At 43.4% G+C, this 15,950-nt stretch overlaps 1 protein-coding gene across 4 annotated transcripts in view; it reads right to left on the reverse strand.

The window, feature by feature from the left end:
• Nucleotides 1-15,950, reverse strand: part of AP2A2 (adaptor related protein complex 2 subunit alpha 2) — a 75,702-nt gene that overhangs the window by 24,256 nt on the left and 35,496 nt on the right. For 2 of the 4 annotated variants that reach the window (XM_060263028.1, XM_060263026.1), the window contains exons 4-8: nt 11,581-11,774; nt 10,365-10,494; nt 8,139-8,240; nt 2,595-2,703; nt 1,408-1,555 (exon numbers count right to left, since the gene is read on the reverse strand). In XM_060263028.1, the coding sequence (XP_060119011.1) occupies nt 1,408-1,555; nt 2,595-2,703; nt 8,139-8,240; nt 10,365-10,494; nt 11,581-11,774 (683 nt within the window). Of the gene's footprint in view, nt 1-1,407; nt 1,559-2,594; nt 2,704-8,138; nt 8,241-10,364; nt 10,495-11,580; nt 11,775-15,950 lie in introns of all 4 variants that reach the window. The other 2 variants (XM_060263027.1, XM_060263025.1) reach the window with 1 other exon arrangement.

A 15,950-nucleotide genomic window follows, 5' to 3' on the forward strand; every position in this document is an offset into this window, starting at 1 on the left:
GTCCCAAGCCAGTAACTCCCTCATTCCCAGGAAGGTCACACTTTGGAATCATGTGGGAGTGGACTGTATTTTCAACAGCAACATAATAGAAAACTCAACAAAGCAGCAGCCATTTTCACAGTAGCATAAGTGGGAATTGATTATGTTGCTTAGATTTTGCAAAAGACAAAACTGCATACAAAGGTGGTCCTTTGCATGAGTATACAACACTTTTGCTCACTAAAGAAGGAGTGCCTGCAATTTCTGCATGTTTCCCACCTAAGATGCATCCCACACATACTCTGTTAATCCTCCTCAGGAGTATCTCATCAGATAACTGAAAGGGGGGATAAAAACCTGTTCTGTTAAGTGAAACTTCTCCCTTAAATATAAGGTTATGAACAGAAGCAAGACATTTCTTATTGAATTTCAAAAATTCTCCTTATATTATTCCAGTGATAGCAAGCAACATTTGATGTCACTTAACAGAAATTAGAAATTCTTAGCCAATTTACATCATCTCAACTCAAAATTAGACCACAGTATAAGGAGCCTTTTTTCCCCTTTCAAATAGCACAACTGCATTTATGAAGAGGCAAAGTATACACTGGTACATCATGTATGGGAGGGAAGATCATATTCTGTATTGATGAACATTTCTGGGTAAATTTGGTCACCAGTATTGAACTGGACATTATTGCCGCTCTTAAAGTTGGTCTGAGGAAATGAGTAGAAGATCAGGGGAGAAATAAAGGCACTGTGAATGATGCAGCTGAGTTAGTTAAAACCACAATCAAGAGTAATAGACTTAATTTTCCTGAAACACTTAAGCAGTACTCAAGACTTAGAGTTCTACCAATGTAGGTAAACAGAGCTGAATTCTCCCCCCATCCCACCATGGGGGGAGGGGGGGGTTGCCACCATCTTCAGCAGGGTTTCAAGTCTGGGCAAAGTGACTTTTGAAAAAGCTGAGACTATCTCTCTCTCTCACACACACACACACACACAAAGTGTATCTGAAACTACAAGTATTTTCTATAAAATAGGCAAGACCACAGTTGGGGCCTGCTACAGCCACCTTCAGTGCTATAGTTACTTTCAGCCACAAATTCTAGCAAATCCTTTAAAATAAAGTATGCAGATCTAGATGAGTACATTTTTTTCAGAGAGAAGCATTTCAGAAGTACATTTGCCAAAGCTATAGGGTTGGAAGATTCAACTCCAAAACAATGGAAACTCCTGTGATAGTCTGTTTCACTCCAGTGGTTTCTCAGAACACTGGTAGAAAGACTGCTTACAGCTGCATGCCAAACCATCTTTAAAAGACAGAAGGCTTGAAAGTTTTTAGTGCAAAGCATACTAAACACAAGTGAAAGATTAAATCACGGTCTGTTGTTGTCGGCTTTGCACTATGAATGGCTGACTTACCTATCATGGTGGATAATTAAACTAATTGCCTCAAATAGCACTGCATTTTTCGCATTTGAATGCTGCACTTTCTTGGATTTTGGAGGTTCTTGAGCTTTGTTAAGAATAGTTTCCAGACACTCTGTGAGACGGCCTCGTGCAGACGGGTCTTCTGGAAGAAATAGGATGGTTAAGCAAATTTATAGAGAAATTGCCTATGCCCTCAACTAAACCCCATTTGTGACCAGTAGATGGCACTGTTTCTCTGTTTCAGAAAATGTTAAATAGCGCCAGGGTCCTCCAAGTCCAATCATTTTTCCTCAGTCACAATGTGGAAACAGCTAAATTCAGCCAAAGGGTTAATAAGTCAGCCACCTAACACTTCAAATTTTCTTGACAACAAACAAGGGAAATTTTCTGGCAAGATTTTAAAAGTAAGATTTCAAAATAAGACAGCTATCACATTCTTCCTCCAGGAAGCTCAGAATGGTTTTCAGGTGGCTCCAAACAGCTTTCCATTTCAAACGCATCTACATGTGCACAGTATGTCCAGAGGGCAATGTGGGAAGCATCTTTGCAAACTGATGATTAGTGGGTAGGAAGACCTAACCAGGAATCCCTTAAACTTAAAAAAAAAAGCATCCCAGTGACTCTGTATGCATATCATCTAAATACACACATGCTTTTCAAATTGAAGCTTGCTTTTATTGACATTGCAGGTCAAAGTATTATCAAACATGAGTAATGATTAACTTGTTGAAGACCACCAGGGTAATTTTGGCTACAGATTGCTCCCTGACCTGGATGCAAAAACACTATGATGGCATATGACCACATCCAAAATCCATTTTGGCAGCAATTTTCTTCCTCCAAGTTATTTAACATTTAGATTTTATACATACACTGCCCCTTTGCAAACTCAGCCTGAGTCACTGTTATATCTAATGCACAAAACATGCTCCCTTACCCCCCATGACCTGCTCCAATAGAAATTCAGAGCATTACACCCTCCACTGGACAGTAAGTGGTGACTGGATATTTTAAGCAATCGTTTTTTGGAGTAAGCGTATGGTGTGCTCTCTCTCTAAACAAAGCTTATGCTGTAGCCTTTCTCTTAAAACAAGCATATGCGTTGCTTCAGCAGAAGCTTGTCTTCCCTATGCTGGGTAAGGAAAGCAACAAAACATAACAGTTCTTCATTACTTTACCTGGAGGTGGATAGCACTGTAAGAGCCTCAGAAGCTTCACAGATAACCACGGAGCAGGGACAAAGTAATAGGTATAATCCTGGAGATCAGTTGATGCAGATGTCACAATCTGTAAAACAAAGAGCTGTTTTATCCTCCTGTGGTACACCACCATAATGTAGATTTGGAATCTTGAACAACTCTCAGTCTAAGTGTAGACAGAAGATGGAACACAGGCCGTTACAAATAACTGGCTTCACTATGAGCAAGGAAGGCTTCAGAAGAATAACATGAATAAAAATAGAGCAGACTGTTTGTCAAGGAGTTCAGATAAATGGAAAGCATGGGGCAAAACTTGGGGGAAATATGAAAAAGAGTATGTTGTAAGAAAACAAAGAGACAAAGATCCTTTCTGGAGTCACAGCTCACTGTAGCTTATTCCAGAGAATCAGAGTAGTCAGGTTGGCTTTGGATTTGTATGCCTGCCCTCTGCCTTGTTCTTTCTTCTCTGGTTTATTTATTGCATAATCATGTAAGCATACTGCCTCTACAACCAAAACTTACTTTTTTTTCTTGACTGTGGTTGTAACATCATTTATGATGGGGAGTGCATGTCCAATTGCCAACAATTTGGCTGAATGCGTGTGTGCAAGGGGTGGGGCACACTGCACCCTCCCCTTTCTCTCCTTTCCTCCCTGCACTCCCACCCCCTTCAGCTCAATGCTGCTGGGCTACTCCAGGCATGGGTGGCCCACAGAGGAACACAAGCTCGGTGGCGGGCTGGCCTGTTGGGAGGGGTGGCATCCCCCCCAAAAAAATTTTAAACACTGAAACGTTTAAATGCCACTCCTCCAAGGTGGCATTGGGGCAGCTCCCATAGGGAGATGCTGCTGCAATGTAATTATCGCATCAGAGCAACCAGATTTCTTCCCTTTCTCCCCTCCTGTCTCCTGCTAGCATTGCACACACTGGAGTTTTGGCTTAGTATGGATGGAGCCCTTGTGGGTGTTCCATTCTGCTCCCAACGCCTTGTTCTCCACACAGGCATACGGCCAGCCCTTTCTAATGCTCTTGTGGAGTTACTGGCACACAGAAAGCAGGAATCCCACAAAGGCAGGTCGGAGTCAATCAAATTTCAATGAGCCCTTCAGCACAACTCTTACACAGCTTCTACACATAACCACCAGCAGCACACCTCCTGGTTTTTAAAAACAATGGTTTGAGACTATAAACAGATTTGTTGCATAGATTTACTCTCTTTTGCATGTGTTTCCTACCTCCTATCCTAGATCTAACGCCCTAATTCATATGTGTATTCTGTGAGCTGTAATTTGTTGGTGAATGGGAGGGGTGACAGTGAACTACTCTATGTAAAACTCCAGAACTCCAGAACATGAACTGCTGACTCTGCCATTTTAACAATGCAATCAGCAGCCAGTGGTGCAGCTGCCTATTTAACTATCTGGCAGGAAAGGGTTCCTTGCGGATGTTCTCTCACATGCATTTGCTCTTCCTAAATATGGAAGAATCAGGGCAGAGAATCGGGCAAAGAGGAACGAAAAGTGAGGCAAGACAGGGGTGGGGGACGAAGAAAGAAGGAGGAGGAGGAAGAAAGAAGGTGGAGGAGGAAGAAAGAAGGAGAAGACTGCAGATTTATATCCTGCCCTTTTCTCTGAATCAGAGACTCAGAGTGGCTTACCATCTCCTATATCTTCTCCCCCCACAACAGACACCCTGTGAGGTGGGTGGGGCTGAGAGGGCTCTCACAGCAGCTGCCCTTTCAAGGACAACTCTTGGAGAGCTATGGCTAACCCAAGGCTATTCCAGCAGCTGCAAGTGGAGGAGCGGGGAATCAAGCCCGGTTCTCCCAGATAAGAGTCCATGCACTGAACCACTAACCAAACTGGCTCAAAATGGAGATGCAGCTGGAGCCCTCTCCCCCTCCTCTGAGAGCCAAGGAAGAGCCAAGCAAGTTGCAGCTTCCCTGCTTGCCTCCCTGGACTTGAAATTGGCATGACTTGCCGGAGAGGGAACCAAGCAAGGAGCTAGCCAGCAGGCTTTTGCTTAGGCAGTGGTAGAGGGGTCAGGGAGTGGCTGGCAGCCTTCTCCTTTTGCTGAAGCACCACTGGGCTCATCCTCTTGAGAAGGTGGCAGCTGCAGGCAGGAGGAAGCACGGAGGAGCAGGGCTGGCCAGCTTTGACCATGCCTTTAGTGGTTGCCCTTGCCAAGCACCTGCTGGGGAGTCTGGCAGAGGGAAAAGTGACTTTGCTGACACCACTCTCATCCTGTCTGGGGTGGCAAAGCAGGCAGTCCAAGTGCTGCCATGCAATCTCCAATTCCCCCCACTCTCCCGAAAAAAAATCCCAGAGTTGAACCAACTAATAAGGGTGTTGATGTGGAGGAGGGATTGGCCTTAGTGCGACCAGAAACAGGCGGGGTGGGAAAATCCAAGGGTACACTTATGCTTTTAAATTAGTTTTGGCTTGGAAGCCAACCAAGGATAAAAATCATCATAAGACCTCTCTTGAAAAGCCTAGGGTAAATGCAGGCTGAAAGCAATCTGGGTATTGAAGGGGGGAAATCAGTGCAGAATGAAAAAGAGAATGCATATGGTATACTCAGTGAGATTGTGGAAGAGTGTAGAAGTGGGGGGAGAGCAACTGAAATGCAGTGTAAAAGCAAGTGAAATGGCAGTGCAGAAAGGGTCAAAGTCTAGTTTCCATGTCACAGCAAGAACTAAAGGGACACTAAAAGGGAATCAGCACACACACACACACACACATGAAAGAATGAATAACTGAATCACTGAAGTGAATTGAACTGGGAAGTTTCAATATCCAGTAGCTGAACTGAAAAGAAATGACAAATTCAAACAGGCTATCATTGCCAACTAACATGGCCACCGGTAGATCCAGGTAGGCAGCTGTATTGGTCTGAAGCAACTAAACAAAGCTGGAGTCCAGTAGCACCAACAAAGACCAACTAAGTTTTATTCAGAATGTAAGCTTTTGTGTGCATACGCACTTGTGAAGGACAGAATGCCCTACACAGAGAGACACAGGTTCAAACTGGCTATTATCACTTGGTGCTGTCGTATACTCCCTCTCACCATGCACACAATCTGTGAAGAGGTTGTTGCAGGAGACAGCATTGATTAGGCTGATTGAAGAAGCCTGGTCCTTTTGTTCTCATGGAGGTGAAGGTGTGTGGGCCAGGACAGGAGCATTTTCACAAGGAAAGAGAACAGGACAGGCAATTTGACACAGAGAAGTGTGCATAGCTTTGAAAATGAGGAAGAGAAATAATTTAAAGGGATACACTTGTAGACCAAAGGAAGATAGGACAGGTTAACAAGCTGAGCTGAATCATACTAGTGTACAACATCTGAGTGTGTTTTATACTGTCTGTTTCAGATTCTTAATATCATCTTTTTCTGAGGGAATGAAGACTTTGCCTGAGTTTTGGTGGGGGAAAAGTCTTGGGCAAAAAAAAAATTAGTTCTTACATTATTTATTTATTTATATTTCGATTTATATCCCGCCCTTCCCACCGAGGTGGCTCAGGGCGGCTTACAACATATAAAACTTACATAGGTTTGGCTTAAAAACAGTTAAATAACAACAGTTAAAACAATAATTTAGTAAAACGTAAAACATAAAAAAAGCAGCAGTCTGTCAAAATGCATTCTAGTTCCATCCAAAGATTCTCAGTGTCAGTTAGTTGTTGTAGGCCAGCCGGAAGAGGACTGTCTTGCAGGCCCTGCGGAACTGCCCTAGGTCCCGCAGGGCCCTTACCTCTTCCGGCAGCTGGTTCCACCAGTAAGGCACCGTTACCGAGAAGGCCCGATCCCTGGTGGATTTCAGACGGGCCTCCTTTGGCCCGGGGATTACTAGCAGATTTTGCGAGCCCGATCTTGGTACTCTCTGGGGAACATGTGGGGAGAGATGGTCCCTAAGGTAGGCAGGTCCTAGGCCATATAGGGCTTTAAAGGTAATGACCAGCACCTTGTACCGGACTCGGAATATTATTGGCAGCCAGTGCAGATCCCGAAGCCCCGGCCGAATGTGCTCCCGTCTAGGGAGCCCTAATAGCAGCCGGGCGGCGGCATTCTGCACTAACTGCAGTTTCCGAGTTCGGCACAAGGGCAGTCCCATGTAGAGGGCATTACAGTAGTCCAACCTCGAGGTGACCGTAGCATGAATCACCGTTGCTAGGTCGTCGTGCTCCAGGAAAGGAGCCAGCTGCCTCGCCCGCCTAAGGACTTAGATGAGCAACAAGGAAGATGATTTCCATTTGAACATACAAGAACTTTGGGTGGAGAGCTCATAAGAATAGGAGACAACAGCACAGAGAAACTAAGTACTATTTAGATTTAATGTCACAGGGCCAATACACTGTTTTGAATAGATCACCATTTTTCATCAATAAAGCTAAGCTACGGCCTGTAGATTATCAGGTAATAAGAAACCCTGATAAAATCATTCAGACAAACTGCACAGTTAAACAGAAACAAGGCTCACAAAATCCAGTAAATCCCCACCAAGTATATTTTAACTGGAGGTAGGAGCAGGATTCAACAGTATTAACCCCTGAACAGGCTCTTAGGGGCAGGCTTCAGCCTTTAGAGTTTATGGTGGAGGTAAAAAAGAAAAGCCCCTCACTTCTGAAATGCCCAGAATGGAATCTCACACTTACAGAAAAAGGGTGCTTCAGATCAAGAAACTGAGTTGCAACCAGGTCTGAACCAGGTTAGATACTGCCCACAATACAGAATTGGACCCCCCCCCCCCCCTCGAAGTGTTGTAAAAGCTCTACAACTGGCCACTCGGCCCAAGAGAAGTCACCCTGCCCTTCAAGCTATCTGCTACTCACACGACCCAATTCATCACCTGCCCAAGGTACAGGCAAGTAGGCTGGCATGTTTTCTTGCTCTCTGCTATAGGAGTGAAGCTACCAGTAGATTTCAAAAAGGCCCGAAAAGTTCAAGAATGTTACCAAACTAATGTACAGATTCAGTATCTACAAAAGCACCATATTTGAACGTTAGAAATGACCCGGAGAGACACAGGGCCACTGGGTGCAGGAGAGACTTTACACACACCAGGAAGAGAGTTGTCAGGGGGCACTAAAAAACTACACTATTGAGATCATAAATTACATGGCCTTCTTCCTGCCCTAGTAAGGTTCAGGAGTCTTCTCTAACCACAATCCTGGCTTTTCAGCTTCCTGCACTATACCAAATACTTGACACAGTAGTTGATAAGCCCAAGGGAGGGAAACCTGAACAAAGACATAAATAACAATTAAGTATGCCTACGAAGCTGATGCAAGTGGGCCTTCCTGTCTTCTGCTACAAAGCAAAGATTGATTCACTCAGATCCAATATGTTCGCTGTGCAGGAAACCTCAGGACATAAACCTAAATCCACAGCCATTAAGCAAATCTGTCAAACTACTGAGGTGGCCCTAGTGAAAGCTGTTCTTGTTTTAAGGTGAGTTTTTACCAGCAGCTGAATTTACTTTAAGCTTAATTTCACTGAAGCATTTGTGCCAAAGACTTGCTTACCCTACTGAGTCTGGAGACAGTCAGAGAGACTGAGGTTTTAAATTCATCTGGGTTCTTTTGTGCCAGAGTGGTGATCAAACTTGTAGCAGCAGTAACCACACCCTGAAGAGAAAAAAGGGTTGCAATTATCTAAAACCCACTCTAAATTACCAATCACACTTGTTTATACTGTTCTGCAATGCTATTCAATACTACTTCTGTGCCACACACACTGTTTAAATCACAAGGTTCCAAGTCCTTTTCTGTATGCATTCACAAGGGTTGTCAAATGGACTAGCTGCTACTTCCATAAGTACTTCAACCTCACCTCACTACCACCCTTCAACTTGGGCTCCAAAAGGCTTAGTTCCAGAAGCCCACCATGTTCGCCCTCCCCAGAACTGCAGCATCTGCTGTGAAGGTAAGAGCACCCAAACCAAAGTAGTGTGATGATCTCCTTGAAAGAGTGCAAGAGAGCCTGGTTGCCGGGCTAAAGCAGCCTGGCACAGTGGTTGGAGGCACAGTACAAAGGTACATGATATACAACAACCTTGCTGAAGCACAGTAATTCTGATGAATGAAGAAAGTGGGATCTAAATGTAATAATTAAAATAAGGTGGACAAGGATGCCAGCAACTCTGGCTAACAAAGCGAAGCTTGATTATTGCCCTAACCCCAGAGTTGCATTCAGACATTAGGACAAACTGCCAGTAATCTGAAGAGTGCTGGTATCAGACACAATCACAGCTTGCTTGCAAACTTTTTTGTACCCCTCGCCTCTGCCTTCATCTAATGTGCAGAGTAAATACATCACAGTTTGATTACACCCCAATCTGCTTGGACAACTCAGGTTTGTCTGCCAGGACTTTAAACTGAGACTTTGTTTAGATTTAGAGTAAGGGGGCTGTGTGTATGTGGAAGGGAGTTTCCCAAGGCACCTGCATATGGATGCCATGGCAAATTGGAGCTTAGTCAAACCAAGAACTATGCAGCCAAACTCTGCACACAGGAGGAAGTAGAAGCCAGGGGAGCACATGAACAAGCTGAGACCATGTCAGATGCCAACAAATCTCTACTTAATTAGTTGGTCGTAACATCTGAATACATCCCAGGAATGCTTGCTTGTCCAGATGCAAGAACATTACCCTAAATTTTAAGCCTCACCATTAGCCTGGTAAATGCCCCAGATGTTTTCATAGACAGGCCTTGCACATTGAACCTCAAGTACTAAAAATCAGACAGTGTTTCCAGCATTAAAAAAGAAGGTTACTGAATAATCCTTCAAAAATCTCTCTGCCTACATCTATTAGTAATACAGTTAACTGCTGCAAAAGAAAACAATATTTACTGAGCACAGAAATACTGATTATACTAATAGATGCTGAAATCAAGACTGAAGACTTCTACAATGTTTTTGGTAAATATACAAACTTGTGCCCTTTAGTATTTTTTTAATATTTCAGTGGAACGGACTATTCATTACTATCATCATTTTAGTTCCCTCATCAATGAAAAGTGCACAGGCCTTGTCCTGAACTGGGGTAGCATTCAAATATTAACCAAACCCACAGGTACAAAAAAGTAGTAAATACAACACAGTATCTCATGCAAACAAATAAAAGCAAACAGTTGGGAAAGCACTGAGGCCTGGGGTCAACAGCTGGTTTAGTAAATTCATCATTTTACTGTGATACGAAAAACTGTGTCCAAATTCTGGGTTGTATGCAACTTCGTATCAGTCACCTGTAAGCACAAGTAGCTGATCAGTAAAACCATAGTGAAGACTTTATATATAGGACTCAAAGTATTTCAAACATAAAGGACCATTTCCTCTTATGGATAAGAGCAGCCTGTCAACTCCAGGCTGCAACTTAGTGGACAATAATTTGCACTCCTGTTGCAGAAGCATCACTGTCCAAACTGCTACATATTCTCTATACCTTGTTTGTTATCTCAGTATGTAGAAATCAAAACACAGTGATGGGTATGATCAGCCAAGAACAGAAAATCCCTGCACACGTGACATAATGGAAGAGCATATGGGTCTGGTTATAATATTCCTGCCTGCCTCTCCAGCACAGCACAATTACACAGGTAATCAGCAGCAAATCTACCCCAGGACATTTAAGCAGCACATCTGAGATTAAGGACTTGACTTTGGGCATATTTGAAAAGTATCTTTACAGCTATGTCCTGAATTTATATTATTATTTTAAGTGGAAAAGATCCAGTTGGAACTGAAGGTACCAGATGCTGGTCATTGAGAAGGTGCACAACTCTCGATGTCCAGTCTCCCATAGGAACCAAGTCAGGAGAAGTTCTGTATAATCGCAGCAAGCACAGGGCTGCACTCTGCTTCACACTGTCCATTGTATCTCTGTAAGAAAAATGAAAGTGTTTCATAGTAGAACTCAAAATACTCTGAATTTGCTCTGAGCTTTGAAGTGGATGTTGAGTGAACCTTATTTGCAAGATACGAAAAGAAGGAATCATTTGTCTTTTCTGATGGAGGCCTTTCTGTAGCATTTTAAACATTTACTTGATACATACGTCAAAGTTGAATTTCTAAGTGAAACCAATACTTTTTGTTAATGGCTGTACCTTGTGGATTGAATCATTTATTCATTATGTTGTATTTAGTATCCAGAATATGATAGGAAGCCAAATAGTTTCTCGCTGGAACTAAACTAAAAGCAGTATAATAGGAAGTATTTGGTCTAAGCATCAAAAACATAAACCTTAAATAGCAAGTTGCTTTTATAATGGCCCAGTTCAGAAATCATGTTTCCTGCCTGAGACATGCCACAGGCTCATGGGCTCCCAAACCCCGCTAACCTTGCAAGCTCCAAAAAATAAACCACAGTCTTCCCAGTTATCTGAATCAGGCAAGTTATAGTTTGTGCAATCAAAGGAGAATAGAGGAAAGCACAGTGCAAAATGAAGGTGAAGAGAGAGACTAAGGAATGTTCCCAATTTTTCAAAGCATGATTTGGAGAATCTGAAGTCAGAACTAGGAAGGGCAACTACAGTGACATTTAAAGCAAACTAATTTGGGGAAGGGAATATATCTACAGGATTTAAACACTGCAGAAGTGGCAGCTAATAATAAAGAGCTTTCTTTTAATTCTTTATCACATGCCTTCCCAAAGAAAGTGCTCACAGCAGATTACAGAAGATAAATCAATACCTGCAAAGCAAAAAATCTTAATGCACTGGAAACAATCCATAATGATTTTAGAAAAGGGGAGAGTTAAGAATACAATACATTAAAATCAAACTGGATTCAAGAATAAAAGAACTTTCACTTTATCACATTTTTTGACAGAGAAGTGCACTGTTCATGCCTCAAAGTTTCTGCCAAACACAGAGCTACTAAGCAAACAGGCTTAGTTTACCCTGGTTCCAAGAATCAAATGCACTGCTCTGCTACTGTTAACAACAGAAATCTTCATGTATTACTTACCCAGCTACAAGTATTTTTGGAATTTCTCCAGCAAATGCTTCTGCCATCTCTCTACTGCCCACGTTGGCAATACAATGCAAAGCTAGCCCCATGAAAGTAGGGTTCCGGCTGGCCAGGTCATTCTTGATAGCATTGTTTATCAGGCGTATCAGCTCACTGTTTGAATTCACAAGTACGGAGATGAACAGATATCCCTGGAATTAAGAGTAGCGTTAGTGTGTTTTTGTGTACATGTGCTTATGCAGTGTTCAATTAACAAAAAGCTCCTATATTGTATTATAGGATAAGATTCATAGGTAAATTCTGACTCAAAGACTGATATATAATAAAACTGCTGGTTTCCAAGCCAATTAAAATGATTTAAAAACTAGGATTAATGCCGCACCAGAGTTCAAATTCAGACATGTCAATAAAATACAATAGAAGTGTTATACTGGCTAGGAAAGAGACAGCCCTCTGCATGAAAAGAAAGCACATCCAAAGGCAGAAAGGCTGCTGCTCCTTAGCCACAGCTGCATTTTATCCTGGCTTTGTCTCCCAGAACTAGCAGGGGTGTGTTCTCCTCTGAGTTAAGCCTCCCTTGTGAGGGAAGCCTGCCTCAGAGAAGCTGTGCTGATGCCCCACCCAGCTGCCTTCACCTTGAAGGTGAGAACAACTGGGCAGGGTGCATTCTCCCCCAAGCTGGGCTTTTGTTGTGAGGAAAGCCCTGCTGGGAGGAGAGCACATGTTGACGCACCTCTGAGCAGTGCACCTGCCGGCTTCCTGAATCAGTGTTCTCGCAAGTGAACAATAGGACTTTGGGAAGGAGTTCTAAAACTCAGAGGAAAAGTTCTACAATTACAAACTTAGATCCGCATGTTCAGGAAAACTCCTGTTCAAAAGTATTCTTGAGAACTGCAGAGCAGCAGGATGAAAGCGCTTTCATTGGCCATTAAAAAAAAATGAAGACTTAAGAAAATGCAAAGCAAGACAGAAGTGAGAGATATGCAATGTAGATGATTACTTTTAAATACGCACAAGGACAGAATTTTTTGTCAAGTGTAGAAACAGCCAAAGAGAAATGGAAGGAAGGAAGGCAGACAGAGGCTGCAATCACACACATTAAATAATGTAGTTTCAATCCAGCTTCAAAGCACATTCCATCTGGATTTTGCCAGTTCACAAAGTAAAATCCAGTTGGAAAGCGCATTGGAAGTGGATTGAAAGTAGGGTGGCCAATCCCTAGGTGGGGGCAGGGGATCCCCCAGTTTGGAGGCCCTCCCCCTGCTTTAGGGTCATCAGAAAGCAGGGTGGGGAAAATGTCTGCTGCGTACTCCATTATTCCCTATGGAGACCAATTTCCATGGGGTAAATGGAGAAATGATCTGTGGGTATCTGGGGCTCTACAGGAGTTATTTTTTGAGGTAGAGGCACCAAATTTGCAGCATAGCATCTGGTGCCTCTCCTCAAAAAACTTTCTACAGTTCAAAAAGATTGGAGCAGGGGATCCAATTCTCTGAGTCCCCCAAAAGGTGCCCCTATCTTTCATTATTTCCAATGGAGGGAAGGCATTTAAAAGGTGTGTGGTCCCTTTAAATGTGATGGCCAGAACTCCCTTTGCAGTTCAATTATGCTTGTCATACCCCTGCTCCTGGCTGCACCCCAATGCCTCCTAGCTCCACCTCCAAAGTCTCCTGGTATTCCCCAGATATTTCTTGAATTGGACCTGGCAACTCTAATTGAAAGTGCATCATTTAGTGTGTGATCGCAGCCAGAATGAAATAAAAACACAGAAAGAAAGATACAGAGAAAGAATGAGAGAAAGAACAGAAGGGAGGTAGAAAAATAAGGGGGGAAGGAGTGAGAGCAGGGGTCATTTTGTAGAGGAGGTGTCAGAGCTCATTAGCACAACTCATTTGCATAACTCTTTCCATATTGCCATACACCCCTGACATCTCTGGAAGGTGTACTAAATTTTATCAGCTCAGCATCTACTTTAACATGCCTCTTGAATTGTAATTGTCACCTTATTCCCATCATACTTTTAAAATTACATTCTTCTGTGGTCACAGTGGCATGATGAAGATTTCCATCTGTCTGCTTTATACATTATAACAGTTTGCTTTGCAAGGCTTGCTCAACTGCAAAGGAGCTACAGAGCAAAACCTCTATTTTCTTCATTGGCTGAGGGTCCTCCCTTGGGGAAGAGGGTAGGGGGAGGCAGAGCTTGTTTTTCCAGGCTCTCTCAATCGCACAGCAGAGCTACTGAGCCTCTCCTCTCCTCCTTCTATTGGCTTAGGCTCCCCCCTGTCCTCTGGAGAAGGAAGGAAAGGGCCACAGCTTCTGTTGCCCAGTTCCCTGGATCCCATGGGAAAAATACAAAGAAAGCACCTTTAAGACCAACGAGTGCCAATGTTTTAAGCATGTTTTAAGGGTTTTAAAAAAAAATTAATGATGTTTGTGTCCTTTATAAAGTTTGTATCTCTGCTACCTAATCTTCATAGGTACACACATGTCCCGGCCCGACATGTCCTGGCCCAACAAGGTCTCATTTATGTCAGATCCGGCCCTCATGACAAATGAGTTTGACACCCCTGATATAGAAAGTCTGTTTCTGCTGCTGCCGAATTTCCCCCTCCCCCCATTGTGATGGGATATTCCTTTAATATTTTAAAAATAAAATATTATTATTAACTTTTAAATAATTTTTACTGTAACTGATATTTAAAATTGTTTATGTTGTTTTATGATTCATGGGATTCCCATGTCTGTCAGCCGCCCTGAGCCCGCCCCGGCGGGGAGGGCGGGATATAAAAATAAAATATTATTATTATTATTATTATTAATATTATTATTAATTTCCATTGAAAATATTTTACTGTTTTCTGTCAGAATTTGCTTCAGTGTATACAGCTATTAAATGATGTTCAATGTTACCTATGCAAGTATGTCTGCCACATGATATTAGTTCACACTGGATTCAACCATAGACTGCGCTGTAAATGAAGAGGTGGAATACTGCCCTATAAGGAGTTTCTGGCATATTTATAAATAGAATATATACACATCACCTCTCAAACAGTAGGGGTGGGGTGTGTATACTGGGCGAATGCAACTTTGGCAGGGAGTGTTAGTTGGAGGCAGCAAAACGGTGGCAACATTGTTGTGGGGGGATGGACTGAGGAGAGGCAGTAGTAATCAGTAAGGCTACAGGAGAACCTGTCAGCAGAGAACTGTCTCGCTCAAAGGTCAGTGCCATTCTGATGGGGTTCTGGACTGATAGGGCCAGCAGTAGGTGGGTCACAGCAAGGCTACCCAATGACAGGGGGAAGTGGTGACAGTGCAAGGCCACTCCTGTGGTGGCCACAACTGCCAATAAAAATTGAGGATCGAGCCACCCATTAGGCTTTTATTATATCTACTAGGAGTAAGGCCCGTTGTGAAGAAAAATACAACAGGCTCTAGAAGGAGGCTCTGGGTGAGTGCCTGCCACCTTTGCTGTCTTCCTACCCACCCCACCACCTCAAGGAGAGCTAATGTTTGCCATCCAGAGAACAGTTGCAAATCTGAGTGATCTCCAGTGCCTCCCCAGAAGGAAATGGCATTGTACCTGTCTGAGGTCCTATCCCTTCTCACACTCCACCCCTAACCTGGAGTTGGCAACCCTATCTCCTTTCCTTTATCTGCCCCTCTGACTTCAGTTTTCCATTGCCTTCCCTCTCCCTGCAGCTTCTACATAGGAAAATTACAGTCTTTCTTCACAATGAGGGCGGTGGCAAAGCAATTTGCATCATTCTCCTCCCCCCCCTCCCACATGTGATCTGAACAACAACCCTGTGAAACAGGTTAAGCTGGAAGTCTATGCCAAAATCACCCAATCAGCTCCACAGCAAGAACCTGGGTCTGGCAGATCCCACTCTGAAGCTCCAACTCGTATGTCCTCTCAAATTCCACCACAGAATCCCCAGGAATTTCCCACCAACTTGGAAAGGTACCACTAAAGGCCTCTGGGCAAGTGCCTTGCCATCTTCCCACCCACCTAAGTGAAGGCATTAATTCCTCCCCCACCTCAAAGGGAGCTGTTCTCTGCCATCTATTTGGACAGCAGTTGTAATTCTGAGAGATCTCCAGCCCTCACCTGGAGATTGGCAACAGTGGTTCCCCAGGAGGAAAGGCCTTTCTCTCAGAGGCCTGTAGTGATCCCTTAGGAATTTCCCACCAACCTGGAAAGGTACCACTAAAGGCCTCTGGGTGAGTGCCCCCTCCCACAATCTGGCTGTCTTCCCACCAACCTAAGCAAAGGTATTTACTCCCCTCTGCCATCTCAAGGGGAGCTGATCTCTGGCATCTATCTGGAAAACAGTTGTAATTCTGAGAGATCTCCAGCCCTC

This window comes from Heteronotia binoei, chromosome 21 (genome assembly GCF_032191835.1).
Source record: "Heteronotia binoei isolate CCM8104 ecotype False Entrance Well chromosome 21, APGP_CSIRO_Hbin_v1, whole genome shotgun sequence".
Lineage (NCBI taxonomy): Eukaryota > Metazoa > Chordata > Lepidosauria > Squamata > Gekkonidae > Heteronotia > Heteronotia binoei.